This window comes from Macaca nemestrina, chromosome 11, assembly GCF_043159975.1.
Source record: "Macaca nemestrina isolate mMacNem1 chromosome 11, mMacNem.hap1, whole genome shotgun sequence".
In the NCBI taxonomy this organism is placed as follows: Eukaryota; Metazoa; Chordata; class Mammalia; order Primates; family Cercopithecidae; genus Macaca; species Macaca nemestrina.
The window spans coordinates 80,032,809-80,053,069 of record NC_092135.1 but is presented as its reverse complement, the minus strand read 5'-3'; the positions used below and the strand labels follow the sequence as shown (position 1 = coordinate 80,053,069).

At 34.9% G+C, this 20,261-nt stretch overlaps 1 protein-coding gene across 3 annotated transcripts in view; it reads right to left on the bottom strand.

Moving 5' to 3' along the window:
- Positions 1-2,340: 2,340 nt before the first annotated feature.
- LOC105499541 (protein phosphatase 1 regulatory inhibitor subunit 1C) overlaps positions 2,341-20,261 on the bottom strand; it is a 143,832-nt gene continuing 125,911 nt past the window's right edge. For 2 of the 3 annotated variants that reach the window (XM_011772146.3, XM_071073021.1), the window contains exon 5: positions 14,381-14,691. In XM_011772146.3, the coding sequence (XP_011770448.1) occupies positions 14,677-14,691 (15 nt within the window). In that variant the 3' untranslated portion in view covers positions 14,381-14,676. Of the gene's footprint in view, positions 4,585-14,380; positions 14,692-20,261 lie in introns of those variants that run through there. The other variant, XM_011772144.3, reaches the window with a different exon arrangement.

The window sequence follows — 20,261 nt, the reverse complement described above, 5'->3', positions numbered from 1 at the left end:
AGAGAAATAATAAGATCTCTTTGTCTCTCTCTTGTCTGTATGCTTGGGGAGATGGGCCTCCTGGTGTAGAGACATGCAACAGTAAATCCTAGACTTTGCTAAGGAGAAAAGCCCACATTTCCTAGTCGATTTCCTACAGCCTTGACGATTAATAATGGAACCATACAGGACTTAGAACAATAATGAATCTAATTCTTAGTCATTGGTGGTTGGTAGCTGCTAACCTTAACATTTCCTAATCTGAAGACATTTCTTAACCATTAATACTTCGATAGAATGGTAAAATAATGACAAAGAATATTTAAAGGGTTCAAACAGTACCTGACCCATTGTTGCCCCTTGATGAACAGAAAATAATATTATTTTGTATTTATCCAGATACCATTAAATTTGTTAAATTTTATGTGGAAGACCTGAGGCAAGAAATATCTCACCCAAGATATTTCATGAAATTTGGCCTTCAGTTCAATTTTGGACTTAACTTTGTCATTTACCAGTGCTATGGTCTTGGACAAGCTTACAATTTTTCATCTATAAAATGGAAATAATAAGAGGGCCTATCTAATAGGTACTTTTGGAATTATTAAATGAAATGTTCTATATAAGGTTCTGAGAATATCACCTGACACATGGAAACACAGAAATAATATGAGCTATACAAATAAAAACTTACCTAGAGCTTCATCCCTTTCTTTTAAAATTAATTAATATTTACAGTTTCAAGAGCTTAGCATGGCTTTAACTTCAGTAGCAATATCTTAAAAGTGCACATGATGGAGAGGTTGCTCCATGCAGAATAGACCAGCCATTCTATAGTAAAGATTATATTATCATTAATTTACCACTTATGTCCTTGCTTGAGAGGAAAGGCTAAATTATACATATATATTAATTAGATACAGAAAGAGATTAATATATAGATTTACATATGTATGTGTAGGTAGATATGTTTATTTGTTGGTTGGTTGCTTTATCATGCAGCTATTCTATTTGGGGGAACAATTTTAATGCAAATATTAAAGAGAAAAATATCAACATAAAGATAAAATAACAGTAACCTTTATATTTCCTAGACTGTACATTAAATTAAAAAAATCATCAGACATCCAAGTGCACTGAGAAGCAACAATAGCAGTTTCTCAAAGAGGAAAACTATGTACACATACACACACACACCCATACACACACACAGAACAGCAAACTCCCCCGATTTCACGGACTTTTCATTAGCAAAACAAGCTTTCTGCAGAGGAAATGAAAAAGGAGAGGACTTTTCATAATGTGGAAACTGTCCATGTGAGAGGAACAGATGCATTCGACAAGGATGGTAAGTCAGATGCAGTCTAAAAGTCGAGTGAGTCAACATTGAAATAATCATCAAACCTTTCCTCAGATAGAAATGGGGGCAAAAGGAAAATAGCCATGGTGCAAAAGACATATTCATGTGGCGATGACTTAGCAGCAGTGGACAGGAAGCTGCTAAGAATAAGTTGTGTAGCCAGAGACGGAGAGGGAAGGAGCTGGCCTTGCCCTCCCTCAGGTCCTCTCCCTCTGGCCATCTTTCTCTTTCACCAGAGGCGCCCTTTGTGAGGACCTCCTCACCTCTCTTACTGTGTCCAGTTTACTCTGGATGTCCTCCTCTGTTCTCACCTGGCTTCTTCCTAACAGACGAGAATGCAGAAATTATAACTTTTTGAGGTATTTATTTAGTAAAGTGGGTTTTTTTTTTTGTTTGTTTGTTTGTTTGTTTGTTTTTGAGACGGAGTCTCGCTCTGTCACCCAGGCTGGAGTGCAGTGGCACGATATTGGCTCACTGCAACTTCCAACTCCCCAGTTGAAACAATTCTCCTGCCTCAGCCTCCTGAGTAGCTGGGGCTACAGGCATGTGCTGCCATGCCCGGCTAATTTTTGTGTTTTTAGTAGAGCCAGGGTTTCACCATGTTGGTCAGGCTATTGTCAAACACCTGACCTCAAGTGATCTGCCAGCCTTGGCCTCCCAAAGTGCTGGGATTACAGGCTTGAGCCGCCGCACCCAGCCCTTTAGTGAAGTTTTATTCTCTGTGCTTAATTTAATAAAAATCAGGTTAAATTTCTTCTCTATCTTTCTTTTAAAAAGCTTCTTTTTTATTTCTGTATAGCAAAGCATTTTATGTATATACATATAGATATATTTAGTGTACATTTTTATATATGTGAATATATACATATTTTGCATACACATACCTGTGTATACAGAGATGTATACAAACACATATGTAAATTGTAGACACACACACACACACATTGCTCAATAGAAAAAAATTTTAACTCCACATTGCACAATGAAAGAAAACAAGGTGATTAATTTTGGCAACTATATTTTCCCCAAAATATTGCATTAAATTATCTTTTACAGATACAGGTTTGGGTGTTTATGATGACAATGTCTAATTTTTAACACTGTTCTGCCAATACTACAAGAAAAATTACTTTGAATAATCTTATTTAGGTACTAAGCAGTTGTAATTAACTCTTTCCTATATATTCCATTTATTCTGACAACGAAAATGTGTAGCTCAAGCTTGTTATCATATGCAAGTCCAGGATTTAGTAGTATAATTCCTGTCTTAGAATTGACCTTCATGTCATTTTAATTTTTAGACTATTTGGTGTTCTCAAAAGCAAATAAAGGACCAATGTAATATTTAAAACACTTGACAAATGTAACAAACAGGTGACAAATTCAAAATAGAAAAATCTATGTTTCATTAGGGCAAAAGAAGAGAGCAACATACGGTAATATAATTAGTCTGCTTAGGAAAACACATCCACAGAATATATGCTGCTGGAGAAATGTAACAGGAGACTCACTCGTCTACTGCAAGGCCTTGAAAAATGTAGGTCTCTGTAAACAATAAAGAAAGAAAAAATATTCTTCTCTAATTATTAAAGAGATGTTCAACCATCTGCAAACTATTTTTTAAGTTCTTGTTGTTCCCTTCCTTTGATTCCTATCAAGCCATGTTGTACCTTTGCTACTTTTGAGAATAGCGGGACTTTGAAGTCAATTAAACTCATTCCTCAGCTTGAAGGGAACAGCAGGTAGAATGTTGTCTTTGGCTCCTCATTAAGTAGTATATTGTTCCTTTCAATGATCTAATATCTGCAGCATAATCCACAATTCCGCATGTAGGTCTGGGTGATTATGCTTTTTCATATTATTTTTATTATTTTGGCAATACGAAGTCTAGGAGTAGGAACTAAAAGTTCCTACTTAAATCCTGGGGCAAGTAGGGAGGATACTGATAATGAACAATTTGTGAAATTATTTTTATTTTTGTTTTGCAACTTATGAGAAATCAAGAAAGGGAAACAAATTAAAGATCAATGCCTTGTTCTTTTAGAAAAGATTATATCTAAGATTGTCATAAGCTCAGCAATTCTCTCATTTTACGTCATAAAGGTTATTTTTAAAATATAGATTTAGACACAGGAAACATTTTTAGATGAACCAAATGCTTTTTTTAAAGTTTCAAATTTACTTCTTTTATTTCTTTCTTTTACTTCTTTACTTTCTTTATTATTTATTTATTATTTACTTATTTACTTCTTTATTTACTTTCTTTTATTTCTTATAGGCCATCTCAGTTTGAAGTAGAACTCAGAGTTTTCTTCCCACCTTAGCCTCGTTAGCAAAAGTATCTGCCTATGCTTTATGTCTGAATTGCAGGAAGTTTCGCTCTAAGTCAATATATAAGACAGTATAAGAAAGAATAAAAGTCTATGGCTCCTAAGGAGAATGGGCTTTTCTATCCTAAAATCTATCACAACTCAAACAGGTCAGAAGCTAGTTAGTGGAAGGGTTTGTTGGATTATTGGTTCATTTGGGGCCACTTATTTTCTTTGGACTCTAGTTTTCTTATCTATTACACAAATCCTACCTGTCATACATATTTAATGTGATTATTAACAGAGAAACATAGGTGAAGCTACTTAATTAATTATAAATAATTGAACAAATCTTTACTAGCAGGATGGCAATGACAATAAAATAGCCTTTTCATTTTTAGAAGTCTGCTGTTTAATTTAGTAGTTGGCAGGTAGTAGACTATCAATAAAATTTGTGGAACTAAATTAAATCAAGACCAATGGAATTTGAAAAAGAAACAAAGCAACAAGTAAACACAGTGGAATTTGAAAAAGAAACAACAAAAAATGTGTTTGAAAGACTTCCTCTTGTAAGAGAAGGCTCGGATTCCAGAATTAGAAAAACTAAAAATGAATCACTTAAAATTTACCTAAACTCAAGATTCCTTTTTTAGTAGTAGAGAGAAATAAACTAAAACCACAGGGAAGAACTTGGCAAATGGTGTAATATAAATTATTAGAAAAAAAGCGATTAAGTGAAGAAACAGCTTCCGAAAAACATGTCAATACTTATGTATAAAATATCTAAAGTGCTTCAGGAGGTAATCCAGTAGGAAGCAATGTGGCATCATGATGGAATTGGAGGTGATGTTTGTTTTGTGTTGGGATTTTTCCAAGCTCAAGTAGAAGCACAGCACTAACAAGTCAACTTCTGGTTGTTATCAATTCATTTTGCACCTGGAGGAGAAAAAGAAAATACTTCAGAACACAGTGGAAACTTTCCAGAGGATTTAATACCATGTCATGTAAATCTCTGTAAAGGGAAAAATCTGGTATGCAGCACTTAGTAGCAACAAAGCTTGTGTGCTAGGATAGAGTCAATTATCCAGTTAGTGATTTGTTAGAAGAAAGTTTTCCTGGAAGAACTTCTAAATTTTAAAAACAAACAACAAGCAAAAAACTAATCATCACTATTTAGATCATTTTCTAAAGGGAAATTTTAAAAGACAGAAATCAACTGGTTACAATGCTCATTTTATTACATACATACATACATACATACATATGCATGTGTGTGTTCGTGCATTTCTAACTCAAGCAATTTTATTCTGTTGGCTGTCCTACAAGCACACAGATATCTTTTCTCTTCTGAGCCCATATTCTCACAATACTGCTGCTTTCCAATCTCTTCTTTTCTCCTTTACGACTTGCCTGCAGTTCTTGAAAGAAAATTAGAAAGGAGATCTTAGAGTCAGAGGGGCCCTGACAAGATTATCTGATCTTCTATTGTATAATTCTCCATGTTTTACTGAGCAGAAAACTCAGTTCTAGACTGGTTAAAGGACTTGCCCAATGTCACACAGTTTTGATAAAAAGGAGACACTACCTTTTGCAATATTACCTTGTTTTATTTCCTTCCAGAAATTTATCATTATCAGAAGTGATTTCATTACTTTATTAGTTTACATGCATTTGACTGTGTTCAAACACTAAAATATACACCCATGAGTTTAAGGACTCTGACTATCTTATTAATACCTAGAATCCCCAGCACTTAAACAATGTTTAGCATGTCATAGGTATTCATATATATTTATTGAATAATGAACCTGAATTTTGGTCTTGTGTTTGTAAACGATGCCTTTTAAAACTTTACCAAATAATCTTGTGAAAAACAGCATAGAATAGTTAATAATATCTGACTGGTTCTATCCAGCCCACATCACCTAATATATGCATTTTTAATTAGCAAAAGGCCTATAGAATGTTAATATTTTTAACTCCTTAACAAATATGAATAGTCTGTGGTTCATTTAAATGCCTTAAGGAGGAAGAAAATCCCAAAACTCTGTTCACTTGGGAATCAGATAGTGCTTAACGTTCAACAAATACCTATGCTCACTTTCACAATGAGAACCCTAATTTAGCTGGGATGTGGCAAGGCACCTGGTTAAAAATATTTACTTTCTCCAACACCGTTACATCAAGGGATAGTCCGGTGACACAGTTCTGGCCCATGAGACAGTAGTTGAAGGTTTCTGAAAAAGTTTTGCTTCTTTGCTATTGGTTCCTCCCCCTTTTCTTCCCACTGTTCTTTCTACTTGGACCGACCAGATGCCTGGAGCAGCAGCTTGGTTGAGATGTGAGTTTATAACTCTGAGAATGTTAAGGAAAATGAAAATTGCCTGTTGCTTGTTGGTGTCTTGATTCACTGTTCCAGTTCTAGACATTTTATGTCTTGACATAAATATACCTCTACACCATTGTTGGCTGTTTTTTTTCTTTTATTTGCTGCCAAATAATTTTCTACATAACACGATTTTGAACTTTCTAAGTGTAAATTTGAAGAAAAATTCTCTAGGCCTCACTTTCTCTACCTGTAAAATGAAGAGCATAGACTAGAACTCTGACTCATTTTCCAGCTCAGAAAATGCTAGCGCCTCTAGACTGCTCTCACCTCTTGAAAACAAAGTCATGGTAATGTGCTCCACAAACCTTACGAGTTTATGTCAATAAACTTCAGCTGGACTTCTGGTAACTGTCTGCCTTGTAAGTTAACACTTGTTCAGAAGAATTATGTGCTGAATATACTCTAATATTCTGTTACTTTTAGGATGCTAATATAGTAGTAATTTTATATACTGCTGGGATTCTCTCTATGTTCATTCCTTCAAGTTAGCTTCATTGTTACTGAAATTCTGAGAAAAGGGAAAACCCTGTTAAGTCATGTTTGTAGAGTAAGAAATTAAAAACAAAGATGAATCCATTATCATTTTAATTTACTTCATCAATAATTTTTCCCTTGTCTGCAAGTTACAAATTCCCTCCTTTGCCTACTTTTCTCTCTAATCCATTCTCTTGTTCATCTTCCCTCTATAGCCCAAGTCTCCATTGCCTGCATGAAATATATTATTATACTCAGTAGGGGAAGTGACTGCACCCCTACACACAATGTCTGTGTCCACAAAATAAATGTCAAGGAAAGACCTACAGTTGAGTGGTAGCCTCTTTACAAGATGTCATCAGGCACCTATCATTCATGTAGATTATTTCACAATTTACAGGACAATGCTGCATTGCTGTATGAATTATGTTAGATGTTTACTACTTAAAATGTCATTTAAAATCGAACATTCCCCCCAGCATTTTTATAAAGCTCTTCTCTGATATAGTTCTTCAAAAAGTTATGATGTTATAAAATCTAACGATTTTGTTGACATAGACAAAATAGACATTTCAGCGACATAGACATTTGTTATTTAATTAATGCAACTAATGGAGCTTTGAGGACTGGTTTTTGGAATCACTGACTTAGAAAATAAGTAAGGGCATTTCTTCTACATTCTGTTTACTCAGAGAAAGCAACTACTAAAAATTGTATATGTATATAAACACTTTAATGTGAGTAGACATGCTTTTTCTATTATTCATTTTGCAATTAAACTGCTTTTTGATAGTAGCTGAAAAAAACATATAAAGACTTTAAAAAATACAACATACATGATTTATTTATGAATGCATAAATCTATATCACAGTTAAATGAACTCTGTGATACTTACACTTAAGTTGTTTGCTATGACAATATTTTAAAAAAGTACTTCCCTAAATGACCACAATAGAAAGTTGGAAAGATCTAAAATTGACACCCTAACATCACAATTAAAAGAAGTAGAGAAGCAAGAGCAAACACATTCAAAAGCTTGCAGAAACCAAGAAATAACTAATAGCAGAGCAGAAGTGAACGAGATAGAGACACGAAAACCCCTTCAAAAAATTAATGAATCCAGGAGCTGGTTCTTTGGAAAGATTAATGAAATAGATAGACTGCTAGCCAGACTAATAAAAGAGAGAAGAATCAAATAGACACAATAAAAAATTATAAAGGGGATATCACCACTGATCCCACAGAACTATAAACTACCATCAGAGAATATTATAAACACCTCTACACAAATAAACTAGAAAATCTAGAATAAATGGATAAATTCCAGGACATATGCACTCTCCCAAGACTAAACTAGGAAGAAATCAAATCCCTGAATAGACCAATAACAAGTTCTGAAATTGAGGTAGTGATTAATAGCCTACCAACCAAAAAGCCCAGGACCAGATGGATTCACAGCCAAATTCTACCAGAGATACAAAGATGAGCTGGTACCTTTCCTTCTAAAACTATTCCAAACACAGAAAAAGAGGGACTCTTCCCTAACTCATTTTATGAGGCTAGCATCATCATGATACCAAAACCTGGCAGAGACACAACAAAAAAAGAAAATTTCAGGCCAATATACCTGATGAACATCGATGCGAAAACCCTCAATAGAATACTGCCAAACCGAATCCAGCAGCACATCAAAAAGCTTATCTAGTATGATCAAGTCAGCTTCATCCCTAGGATGCAAGGCTGGTTCAACATACACAAATCAAAAAACATCATCTACCACATAAACAGAACCAATGACAAAAACCACATGATTATCTCAATAGATGTAGAAAAGTCTTTTGTTAAAATTCAACACTCCTTCATGCTAAAAACACTCAATAAACTATGTATTGACGCAACTTATCTCAAAATAATAAGAGGTATTTATGAGAAACCCACAGCCAATATCATACTGAATGGGCAAAATTCTACCATTCCCTTTGAAAACCTTGTCTTGTGCAGCAAGACAAGGATGCTCTCTCTCACCACTTCTATTCAACATAGTATTGGAAGATTTGGCCAGGGCACTCAGGCAAGAGAAAGACAAAGGTATTAAAATAGGAAGAGAGGAAGTCAAATTATCTCTGTTTGCAGATGACACAATTATATATTTAGAAAACCTCATCATCTCAGTCCAAAAACTCCTTAAGCTGATAAGCAACTTCAGTGAAGTCTCAGGATACAAAATCAATTTGCAAAAATCAGAAGCATTCCTATACACCAATAATAGACAGAGAGCAAAAATATAAGTGAAATCTCATTCACAATTGCTACAAAGAGAATAAAATACCTAGGAATGCAACTTAACAAGGGATATGAAGGGCCACTCCAAGGAGAGCTGCAAACCACTGCTCAAGGAAATAAGAGAGGACACAAACAAATGGAAAAACATTCCATCCTCATGGATAGGAAGAATCAATATCATGAAAATGGCCATACTGCTCAAAGTAACTTATAGATTCAATGCTATTCCCATCAAGCTCCCATTGACTTTCTTCACAGAATTAGAAAAAACCTACTTTAAACTTCATATGGAACCAAAAAAAGAGCCCTTATAGCCAAGACAATCCTAACAAAAAGAACAAAGCTGGAGGCGTCACACTACCTGACTTCAAACTGTATTACAAGGCTACAGTAACCAAAACAGCATGGTAGTGGTTCCAAAACAGATATATAGACCAATGGAACAGAACAGAGGCCTCAGAAATAATGCCACACATCTACAACTATCTGATCGTTGACAATCCTGACAAAAACAAGCAATGCGGAAAGCATTCTCTATTTAATAAATGGTGCTGGGGAAAACTGGCTAGCCATATGCAGAAAACTGAAACTGGATCCCTTCCTTACACATTATACAAAAATTAACTCAAGATGGATTAAAGGTTTAAGTGTACAACCTAAAATCCTAAAATTCCCTAGAAGAAAACCTAGGCAATACCATTCAGGACATAGCGATGGGCAAAGTTTTCATGACTAAAACACCAAAAGCGATGGTAACAAAAGCCAAACTTGACAAATGGGATCTAATTAAACAAAAGAGCTTTTGCATGGCAAAAGAAACTACCATCAAAGTGAACAGGCAACCTACAGAATGGGAGAAAATTTTTGCAATCTATCCATTTGATAAAGGGCTAATACCCGGAATCTACAAGGAACTTAAACAAATTTACAAGAAAAAAACAAAAACCCCATCAAAAAGTGGGTGAAGGATACAAACAGACACTTTTCAAAAGAAGATATTTATGTGGTCAACAAACATATGATAAAAAAAAAACTCATCATCACATGTCACTAGAGAAATGCAAATCAAAACCACAATGAGATACCGTCCCACGCCAGTTAAAATGGTGATCATTAAAAAGTCAGGAAACAACAGACGCTGGAGAGGATGTGAAGACATAGGAACGCTTTTACATTGTTGGTGAGAGGGTAAACTAGTGCAACCATTGTGGAAGGCAGTGTGGTGATTTCTCAAGGATCTAGAACTAGAAATACCATTTGACCCGGCAATCCCATTCCTGGGTACATACCTAAAGGATTATGAATCATTCTACTATAAAGACACATGCACATGTATTTTTTTGCCACACTATTCACAAAAGCAAAGACTTGGAACCAACACAAATGTCCATCAATGATAGACTGAATAAAGAAAATACGGCACATATATACTATGGAATACTATGCAGCCTTAAAAAGAATGAGTTCATGTCCTTTGCAGGGACATGGATGAAGCTAGAAACCATCATTCTGAGCAAACTAACACAGGAACAAAAAATAAAACACCGCATGTTCTCACTCATAAGTGGAAGTTAGACAATGAGAACATATGGGCACAGGGAGGGGAACATCACACACGGGGGCCTGTCAAGGGGTGGGGGGCTAGGGGAGGGATAGCATTAGGAGAAATACCTAATGTAGATGACAGGTTGATGGGTGTAGCAAACCACCATGGCATGTGTATACCTATGTAACAAACCTGCACATTCTGCACAGGTATCTCAGAACTTAAAGTATAGTAATAAACTAAAAAAAAAAAAAAAAAAAAAAAAAAAAAAAGAAAGAAATACTGCCAGGAAAAAACAGAGACAAATCCAGAATATAGGACATCTCACAGTACCACTGACCTAGTTTCTTAAACATTTCAACTACTTGATTTATCTAACAATATTTTGTTATTTTTCTTTCTTGCTTTATGTCTGTTTTGGCTTACGTATTTAAAAGTAAATCTCACACATCATATCATTTTATCCTTTCATATTTAAATATGCGTCTGTTAAAATGGGTGCATTGTCCCTACATAACCAAAGTGGTTATCAATCCCAATAAAATTATCATTTCCTCAAAAACAAAAACAAAAACAAAAAACAAAACAAAAACTAGTGCTTGCAAACTTTCATTCAATTATATATTACTTTTGTGATTTGGAGGTACCACTTCTACTATATTTTTCTTTAAATAAACCTAAAATATACTCACACTTTAAACTTGCCTCATCCTAAGCAATAATAGGTATGGATCCATGGATTTGGGGGTTGCTGGATACGTATTTCTTCTAATACATATTATAATCATATTTATAACTACAAAAATAAAAAGAATTTGTTCCTGGCCAGCCTAAAATTATATTGTTCTCCATAATGTATAAAACATTGGCATATATTAAATTAACACTGAAAGTGAATGGTAAAAAAATTAGTCTGAGTATTTTTTTTATAAATACCCTTACCTTGGATAACTCTGGGAAGAATAAAGGGTTACAAAATTATCGTCCAATAGAAATAACTCTAGTCAAGAATCCTGCCTGACTCTGCCACATTCTGCCTGTTTCTCATGTATAAGAGGATAGAAAAATAACTCCTAACTTATTCACCTGACAGAGCCTTTCTTAGAGTCAGTGTAAACAACTAAACAGGATCCGAAAGTGAGTGGCTAGAAGGATAAGAGAAGTTTGGGAGGAATTGATGACATTTTATCAAAGAAATGACATCAGAATGTTCTTTAATATCTGGAGTTTTCAAAGATGAATCAAAGAAGCAGGAAAGGTGTAGAAGGGGAGAGTTTAACATGCGGAAGAACAATCGGAGCTCTTTGATTGACTTGGAACTAGAGTTATTCAAGAATAACTAGGGTAGGCCGGGCACAGTGGCTCATGCCTGTAATCCCAGCACTTTAGGAGGCTGAGGCGGGCGGATCACGAGGTCAGGATATTGAGACCATCCTGGACAATATGGTGAAACCCCATCTCTAGTAAAATACAAAAAAAAAAAAAAATCAGCTGGGCGTGGTGGTGGGCACCTGTAGTCCCAGCTACTTGGGAGGCTGAGGCAGGGCAATCGCTTGAACTGGGGAGGTGGAGGTTGCAGTGAGCCAAGATGGTGCCACTGCACTCCAGTCTGGTGACAGAGCGAGACTCCATCTCTAAATAAATAAATAAATAAATAAATAAATAAATAAATAAAATAAAAATAAAAATAAATAAGTGGGGTGATTAATCACTTGTTCATAATGTTGAAGAGGATCATGAAGTAGATAAAGTTAAGATAGAAGGCCTCTGAAGTCCTTTCTAACTCTAATAATAATATACACCAATTATTAAATGCTCACTAAGCTTGGCTAAGTATTTTATAGGTCTTATCTCATTTAAGCCTCACAATAACCCAGTAGGTTAGGTATGATTGTACCCACTTTACAAATGAAGAAACTGAGTCTGAAATCTGGTAGAGCCTGTAGTTGAATCCAAGTCAGAATGACTCGAAGCCCAGCTACTAGCAATTATATTACAAATGTGATCTGGAAAACACAGTTTCTGTTTTGTTTTGCTTTTGTCAGTTTCTTTGCCCATTCTGCCAAACTGAAGCCAAGTTGCCTCCTAGAAAAAAAAATTTTGTAAACTGTAATTGTGTGAAAAGTAAAGTGAAAAGCCATTATCTCAACTGGTTTCCTTCAAATTTCTGAGAAAGTCAACATATTTCCCAAGGAAAACTTAAGCTTTTAATTGTGATCTCTTTGTGTTTTGAGAGTGGAGAACAGAATGGAAGAAAACAACATTTCCCAAAGAAAACTTATGCTCTTAATGCTGATTTCTTTGTGTTTTTAGGAATGGAGAACAGAACAGAAAAATCCAGAAGCTATCCTGTATATTACCCTAAATGATGTTACAAAATCAGCAAAAGCTTTGGTTTCTTTTTGTTTGCCTGAGTCCTTTTGAAAAAGCATTTTAAAAGCATCTGTTCAAGGAAAGGGAAGGGCAATGCTATGTTTTAGCACCTCAAGGTGTCTCAAATACTCTCAAGGGGCATTAAGATGTTTTCCAAACACAAATAATTCAAAATCACTTAAAATAAGGGGCTTAATCAGGTTTTAAGTAGAGAGAAACTTGGGAAATAAACAGAGTCATAGCAGGTGGTATAGAAAATCCAGAAAGTTTTGGCTTAACAAAGAAAAAGTCGAGGGAGTGGTGCAGAAAGGCAGAGAAGGAGAGGGAGAAGGGGAGAGAGGGAGAGAGAAAAGGAAGAAAGAAAGGAAGGGAAGGAGGGAGGGAGAAAGCCAGAAGAAAGGAAAGAAGAAAGGAGAGAGAGAGATTAAACTAGAATAGTCATTTATACTTGTAGTATGCTTATCAATGAGTTTCACACTTATTTTCTTGGAAAAAAATACTATGGCAAATGTCAACCCACTGCATTCTCTGACAGCTCCATCAAACTCTCTTAACTTCTACATTACAGAACTCATATTCCAAATTAAAAGCAATCATTTTACATATTTGAATCTTGATATTAAGATCCCACAGTGGATTACATATTTGATTTTTTCTTCCTGCCTTCATTTTTCCTTTACCAAGTTTGGAGAAATCTTTCCATTTTTTTTATCCATGATACATTTGAATTTCATTAATATTACTAATAAAGGAACCAAGTTGGGTATTCTTCCATTCCCCCTAAATTTTGTAGTTTAGATACTTGCTTTCACAAATAATGTATAATTAAAATTGTTCAAAATGCCCAGAACTTAAATTATTCAATAAATATATACTGTCATATAAAATCTTGCTTTATGCTAATGCTGTAATCTTTTCTGCCAGTTCTATAGGGGTAAAAGTATGTTTCTTTTATTTTCATAATTCCCAGAAGAGTACCTTCCTAGGGATAAGCTCATAAAAGATATTTATTTAATTGATGAATAAATTATTATATGCATGAATTAATGGAATTTCTTATTTTTTGATATGGAAGATTTATAAACTGCTAATTATTTATCAAAATGCAATAGGAAATAGATGACCCAAATTTAAAGTAATAGCTAAAAAAGGGGGTAGGAAGATTTGGCATAGATTTTTAGATTTATCATTTGTCTTTCTTAATAACTAGAGAAAATGCTGGGAAATATATATCTCGCAGCTTAGAAAATGAAGAGAGTTCTGTAGTTTTATAATCAACCATTAATGTGTTGTTGGTGGGAAAAAGATGTTTAGTATCTAATACTGTGGTGTATTGAATCAAGAAAACTGGCATTTCTTCATAATTTAAAAATAAACATTATGTTGTGTTCTGGATACAGAAATTTGATCAATGCAAAACTTAAGCTAAAAGTTTTATTAGATATTTCTCTTTAAGTTAAACCCACACACACATACACACATACACACACACTCATGTCTAAATGTATTTACTATTTATTTTTTACTCTTAAAGTGATGTTATTTACATGTGTTGTTAGAATGCAAACCTTATCAGTAGGACATCAAGGATTAAGCTCTGGCAGTATTAAAGTTAGAACAGTCACATGTCTGCAAATTTTTACATAGTTAAAAAGAAGAATCACTGTAAAATAAATGCTTATTCTTTAATTGTAAGTGATGTGGAACAATGTGTACTTAGTTCTAAAGTTCAGTTAAGGAGACTTCCAGGAGGTGCATAGCTACTGTATGAGTGCGGGTGCAGAGATGGAGGATGCTTCCGGAAATCAAGCGGTGGAATTCCATGGTATATTCAGAAAAGTTAATAGTTCAGTTATTTCCAAGAAGCCTTCTTGCTGCAGACCAGTAATTAGTGGTCCTGCTGCTCCTCTCTTTCACTGGTGCCTTCTTCTTCTTCAGGGAATGCTGATTCATTCTGGCCTTTCAGATGCTTAACCCCTGAAATTATAAAAATTATGCAAAATTTAAATGATTTTCATTTCTGGAATATTAACCGCTTTGCTGCAAGAGATATAAAAGAGTGGAAAGTTTTCATTTGGTGTTTATATGTTTTTCTCCAAGAATCTTAACAATGTAATCCTATAAAAACCTTTTAATTCACTGAGCAATAAAAACATACCCAGATGAATTTCCATTAGAGGCAGGCTATCTTTCATCATTAAAGCTTCTCCATTAGGGATTGCATCACAGCCTATTAAAAACCTGTTAACTAAAAATCTGCTCACAGATTCTTATTATAATTCTATAATTCTAATGTATCACTTAGTTCAAATATTGCTTTTGGCATCCCTCAATTCTATTACAACAAGAACTATTGAAACCCCTAGGAACAAAAGGGTGTGCGTGCCATTTCTGTATCTTATAAACAACAAAACAATCACAATATTGTGAATCTTCTCTCAGAACCTAAACATACCAATGTGATTACGGAACTTCTTTATTCAAAATTCTTCAATAACTTCCCCCACAACCTACACAGTGGGAAAAACATTGGCATACATTTGCCTGCTATACAAGGCTCTTGTAATCTGGGCTCTCTACCATTTCTCACCAGCCTTTCTTGCTTTCAGGGTAATTTACACTTAACAACACTAACCTACTTTTCCCCCTGGCCACTCCAGGCTCCCTCAGGCTTTCACACTTTTCTTGTTCTATTCTCATTGCCAGACATCTTCATCCTACACACACCTGATAATCTCCCACTCATCCTTCTGGTGTCAGCTTGCCTCCTCTCTGATGGCTACCTCAATTCCCCATGTAGATAGAGACTTTCTCATATTCCCCCTGCTCTTGGAACATTTATTGTTGATTACCTTATAGAACTGTATTTGTTCACATATCTTTCTCCATTAGAGAAAACTCCTTGATGCTGAGAAATATGTAATTTCATTTTGGAGTCCCAGGCACAGTGCCTAGCAAACAGTAGGTACTCATTAATATTTATTGTCTAAATGATTGATTGAATTAATAAAGTAACAATTTGGTATGTGCCTTTGGCAGTTCCACAATAATCTATCTTTAGACTTTTTTCAAAATTATTTCAAATTTACGGCATAAATCAGAAGACAATTACAACAACCACACTCAATCTACAAAATTATCTTTCATTTCCCTCAAGTCTATTCTGTTAAGACATCAGAAGAGCTGAAACTTTATGCATCTAGTGATGGTTAATGTGCGAAATTTTACACTTTTTTATATCTTATAAAATTAGTTTATGAGATTATTTTAAGTATTACTAAAAAAAAACCACTCCAGTAAGAATTGATAAATGAAATGAAGTCACTATTCATGCTTGCTATAAAACAAAGAGTCTCAAGAAATGTGTAAGTTTGCATGTACGGCTGTCAGCAAGCCTCAGAGGGCTATTTGGCAAACAGTGACATCCTTGGACTTCACGGATTGCAAAATATTTTATCACTTGTAATAATATCTAAATATGTAATTTCATCTGAAAACATACATTATTCACAATTCTTCTTGATCTAACACTGTAGGGAGAAATTTGTTACTAAGACATGGAATTCATTTCATACTACCATAAATTACCTGAAAAAGAGGTCTCAGTGCTCAGGGAAAGGGAAGAGGGTTTATTGAGTGTCCAACTGCTCACTCTGCTGGAGTCTTATATACATGAGTCACTAAACCTCACAACTCCTTGTGGTAAACACCTGTCTAGTAAAATTTAGACTTAGAGAAGATAAATGATTTGTACAAGGTTATAAGGGTATTGTGATGCTAAGAGAAGTTCTGACACATAATAGTCCCTCAATACATACTGAATGAATTAATGAGGGTATGAATGAATAACTCATAAAGTTCCATTATTAAGAGACACTGATTCATTTTCACCTTTATCTTTCTGGCTGCTGACCCAAACTTTCCATCATTCTCTAAGATTTATCATAGGTTTGGAGTACCAATTGACCTGGCACCAAGGTCTTGGGGTTCCCTCTGAAATATTAAGGCACAGTAATCATTCAGCCGCCTGCCACTCCTCTTCCTGAGCTGAAGTTGACTATATCTTGCCAGGTTTGCAAAGGTTCTAATGACTCCAGAGCTCATCTTTTTCAAGGTAACTACAGAGTAATAAATCTGTGTTTGAGATAATGTTCTTTAAATAAGAGGTAATAATTTAATGTCCACATTGATTTGTCTAAATGAGGGGATTAAATATAAAGGAAAAAATCAATAATTAAGATGTTTAACTCATTAATCAATTAATCACCCACTTTCCACACTTGAGAATAGGTCTGCTTGTTTATCCTGATCCCCATTTAATTATTTTATAATAATAATGATCACAAAATTATATGAAAAAGCCAAACATTTTGCAAAGTAAAATCACTCACTTGGACAAATGTTAGAAGGTCTTCCTTAGCCCTATACAATTGTGACACAACTATTTCCAGGTGAAACATTTTGATGAGGCAGGAGCAGGTGACATGTTACCAAAGAGCTGTTCAGCAGAATATCTACAACAAATTCTTTGATTCCCAAAGCAGTTTACTCTAATACCGTCTTTCAATTGGATAATAAACGATTGGTTGATGTGTGCTTTGAAGCAACCTTCAAGGCAATCTCTCTCTTTTCCCATCATCAATATTCATCTGATTATAGATGCAATAATGCTGAGATTAAAGTGAAAAGTCTGCTGAGGACTATGTAATAATTTCTTTCTCCCTACACCTCTCCTGCATCCCAAAACAGACGTATGATTTGTGTTTTAATTTTCTTTAAATCTCCATTTGATGTTTGAGGAGGGTTACATTTGATGTAATTCTAGAGATGGATGAAAATGAATTGGTCTGGGGGTGCTGTTGAAATACTCAGAGCTTCCTCCTCTGCCAGATGCTAATGAGCATCAGGAAAATCCCTCCCCTGCACAGGGTTTGAGGCTTGGTACATGGCAAACAACCTCAGGAGCAAGTGCAGACTCAGCCAGAGCTGCATATGGGCAGAAGGCCAAGGAATCCCAAAAAACACATTGGAGGTTCTTTTCTTCAAAGCAAAATGAGCACACAGTAAAAGGGACCATGTAGAAGACAAGGATATGCGATATGAAAATATGAAGGAATGAAGAAAAGAAAGCAGACAATAAAAGAAAAGGAAAAGAAAGAAATTTTGACCCCAAGCAGAACACAATACTTACTGTCTTCTCTATTCTGTAGATCAAATGGTTAAATGTGCATTCAACAAAGCTGTGAAGTAACTGAGTGAAGAATTTTGAATACTGAATCCATAGAGGGAGTTTTACATTTGGCAAACCGCAGGTCAATATTTTTAATCAATTAATTTGAAGCCAAAGACAGGAGGCTCATTACATTTGTAGATAACACAAAATTTGGAAGAAAAGATGACATGAATGACAAAGTGAGTAAAGGTTTCCAAGAGCTGGAATGATGGCCTAAGCAATTAAGGTAGAGTTCAACAGAATTTTTGTTTTCAGAAAGGTTAATTTAGTTCTTAAAAAAAAACCAAAATAGAGTATAAGGGCAACCTTAATTAATTACAGTTAGGGATTTTAGGTGACTACAATTTCACTTGACCTGGTGTATCCAGGCACAGAGCTTGTGGCAGTGTTGGTGGTATTCCTAGTAGTGAAGTTGGCAGTATAAGAAAGGGAACTGCTCTCTAACCACGTGTTGGTCAGACTTTTCCTGCAACATGCTGCCTAGTTCTCATCTGCATTTTAAGAGGACTGTTTAAGAAGGGAATTGAGATAAAAGGTAGTTTTATGACATCACTTTTCTGGAGGAATTATAGATGAAACTGGAATATTTAGCATAGAGGAAATTAATAGAGGACAATAGAGGCTGACTTCGATTTCCTAAAATACTGGAAAAGGAAATAAAATTAATCTATGTAGCTGCTAAGAGCAGAAATAGGGTCAATGGCTGACATTTGTGTGTATAGGCAGATTATAGCTCAATATAAAAAAGAAAATTCCCAAATTCTTTATGTTTGGCCAGAAATAAACAAATGAATGAGTTCCTCATCACTGTACATGTTCAAGTCAAAGCTATAGTTTCATCTCTGAGGCAGGTGATAGATGATTCCTGCATTGAGTAGCAGGGTGAACATGTAACCTTGCAGATCCTAGGATGCTATTAATCCACAAAGGAAATATTCGGCACTATTGAAAAATTAGCTCTGTTTTGAGTACTATAAGTTACAAAAAAGTAATAAAACGTCAAATGACATAATGGCCCAAATACACATTTTAAAACTAATTCACATAGGGAGTAGCACATGTAAATAGATTTATTTTGTTTTTTCAACTACATATTTTAGACCATGTAAATCATTCTAAAGTCCTCTAGGGAATCTATGGGTGGATTTTAAAGAGCTTCTGACCCTCTTGGAATTCTATTTATAGAGTATTTGTGCTTCTTCAGGGAAGGAGGTCAACAGTTTTCAGCAGAATCTCAGAGGGGTCTCTGATCTGCAAGTAATTATGAATTTGAATTCTAATCTCTTTAAAGATGAAGAGACAGTTTCAGATGACAAAATGACTTGCTTAAATTCCCACAGTGGTTGCTGGCTGAGCTGGGACACAAACTGTGGCCCTTAACTCCTACTGGGGACTCTTTACCTGGGTCACTAGGACCTCATCTTCCACTGTTACTGATTTTTTAGAAAGTTAGAATCTGAGGAAATGATGGTGACTCAGGATCACGAGGCTGTTTTCATTATCAGAGGATTTTACATCGCAGGTAGATTTTGGTATAACTTTTCAATCTTTTTATTGTTGTTGTCATTATTTTCAACAGAATTTGGAGTCAGAAAGATAATAGAATTTAGCTTGGCCCAGGAACACTCCCAGAATAAAACCAAGTTAGAACTAGCATATAGATCAGTTTCCAAACCTGGGACTGAACTCTGGGAAACACAGAAAAAAATATTGTCTCATCTGTAGAGATAAGACATAGTCATCAAGCAGTATATGTTAAATATAATAAAGTCCCTACTGTGTGCTGAGCATGAAAGAGAAATAGCTACAAATCAAATGGGAATGTTGGCCAAAAGGTGATGGTGTGCATATAATGAGGCTAAGTCAGTGAAGAAGTGCTATGGATCAGTAAAACAAATGATGCATTAGGAAAATTCTAATAAGGAAGAGAAGAGCTCCAAGTCGATGGATAGTAATTTGGACAGTCATTTATTGAGCAATATTAGATTATGGGAAACAGCAAACCTGGTGCCTATTGCAAAAACTATTTGCAAAATAGATTTAACAGGCATTGGTTTTCTGAAATCCTGCTATATACAAAGGAGTGATTTCAGTGGCCTTAGAAAGATGGCTTGCTAATAGTTCCTTGAGTATTGACACCCTAAGGTTTATCACAAAAATAATGCTAGGAATATAATTTATATATAATTATATGTGTAGTTATAATTATATATTTATAATTTTATGACTCAATATAATTTAATCTATAATATAAAACAGAAAGGCCCCTCAGTAAAGGTCCACCATCTCTCAGATTTCAGGTTTCTCAAAATGC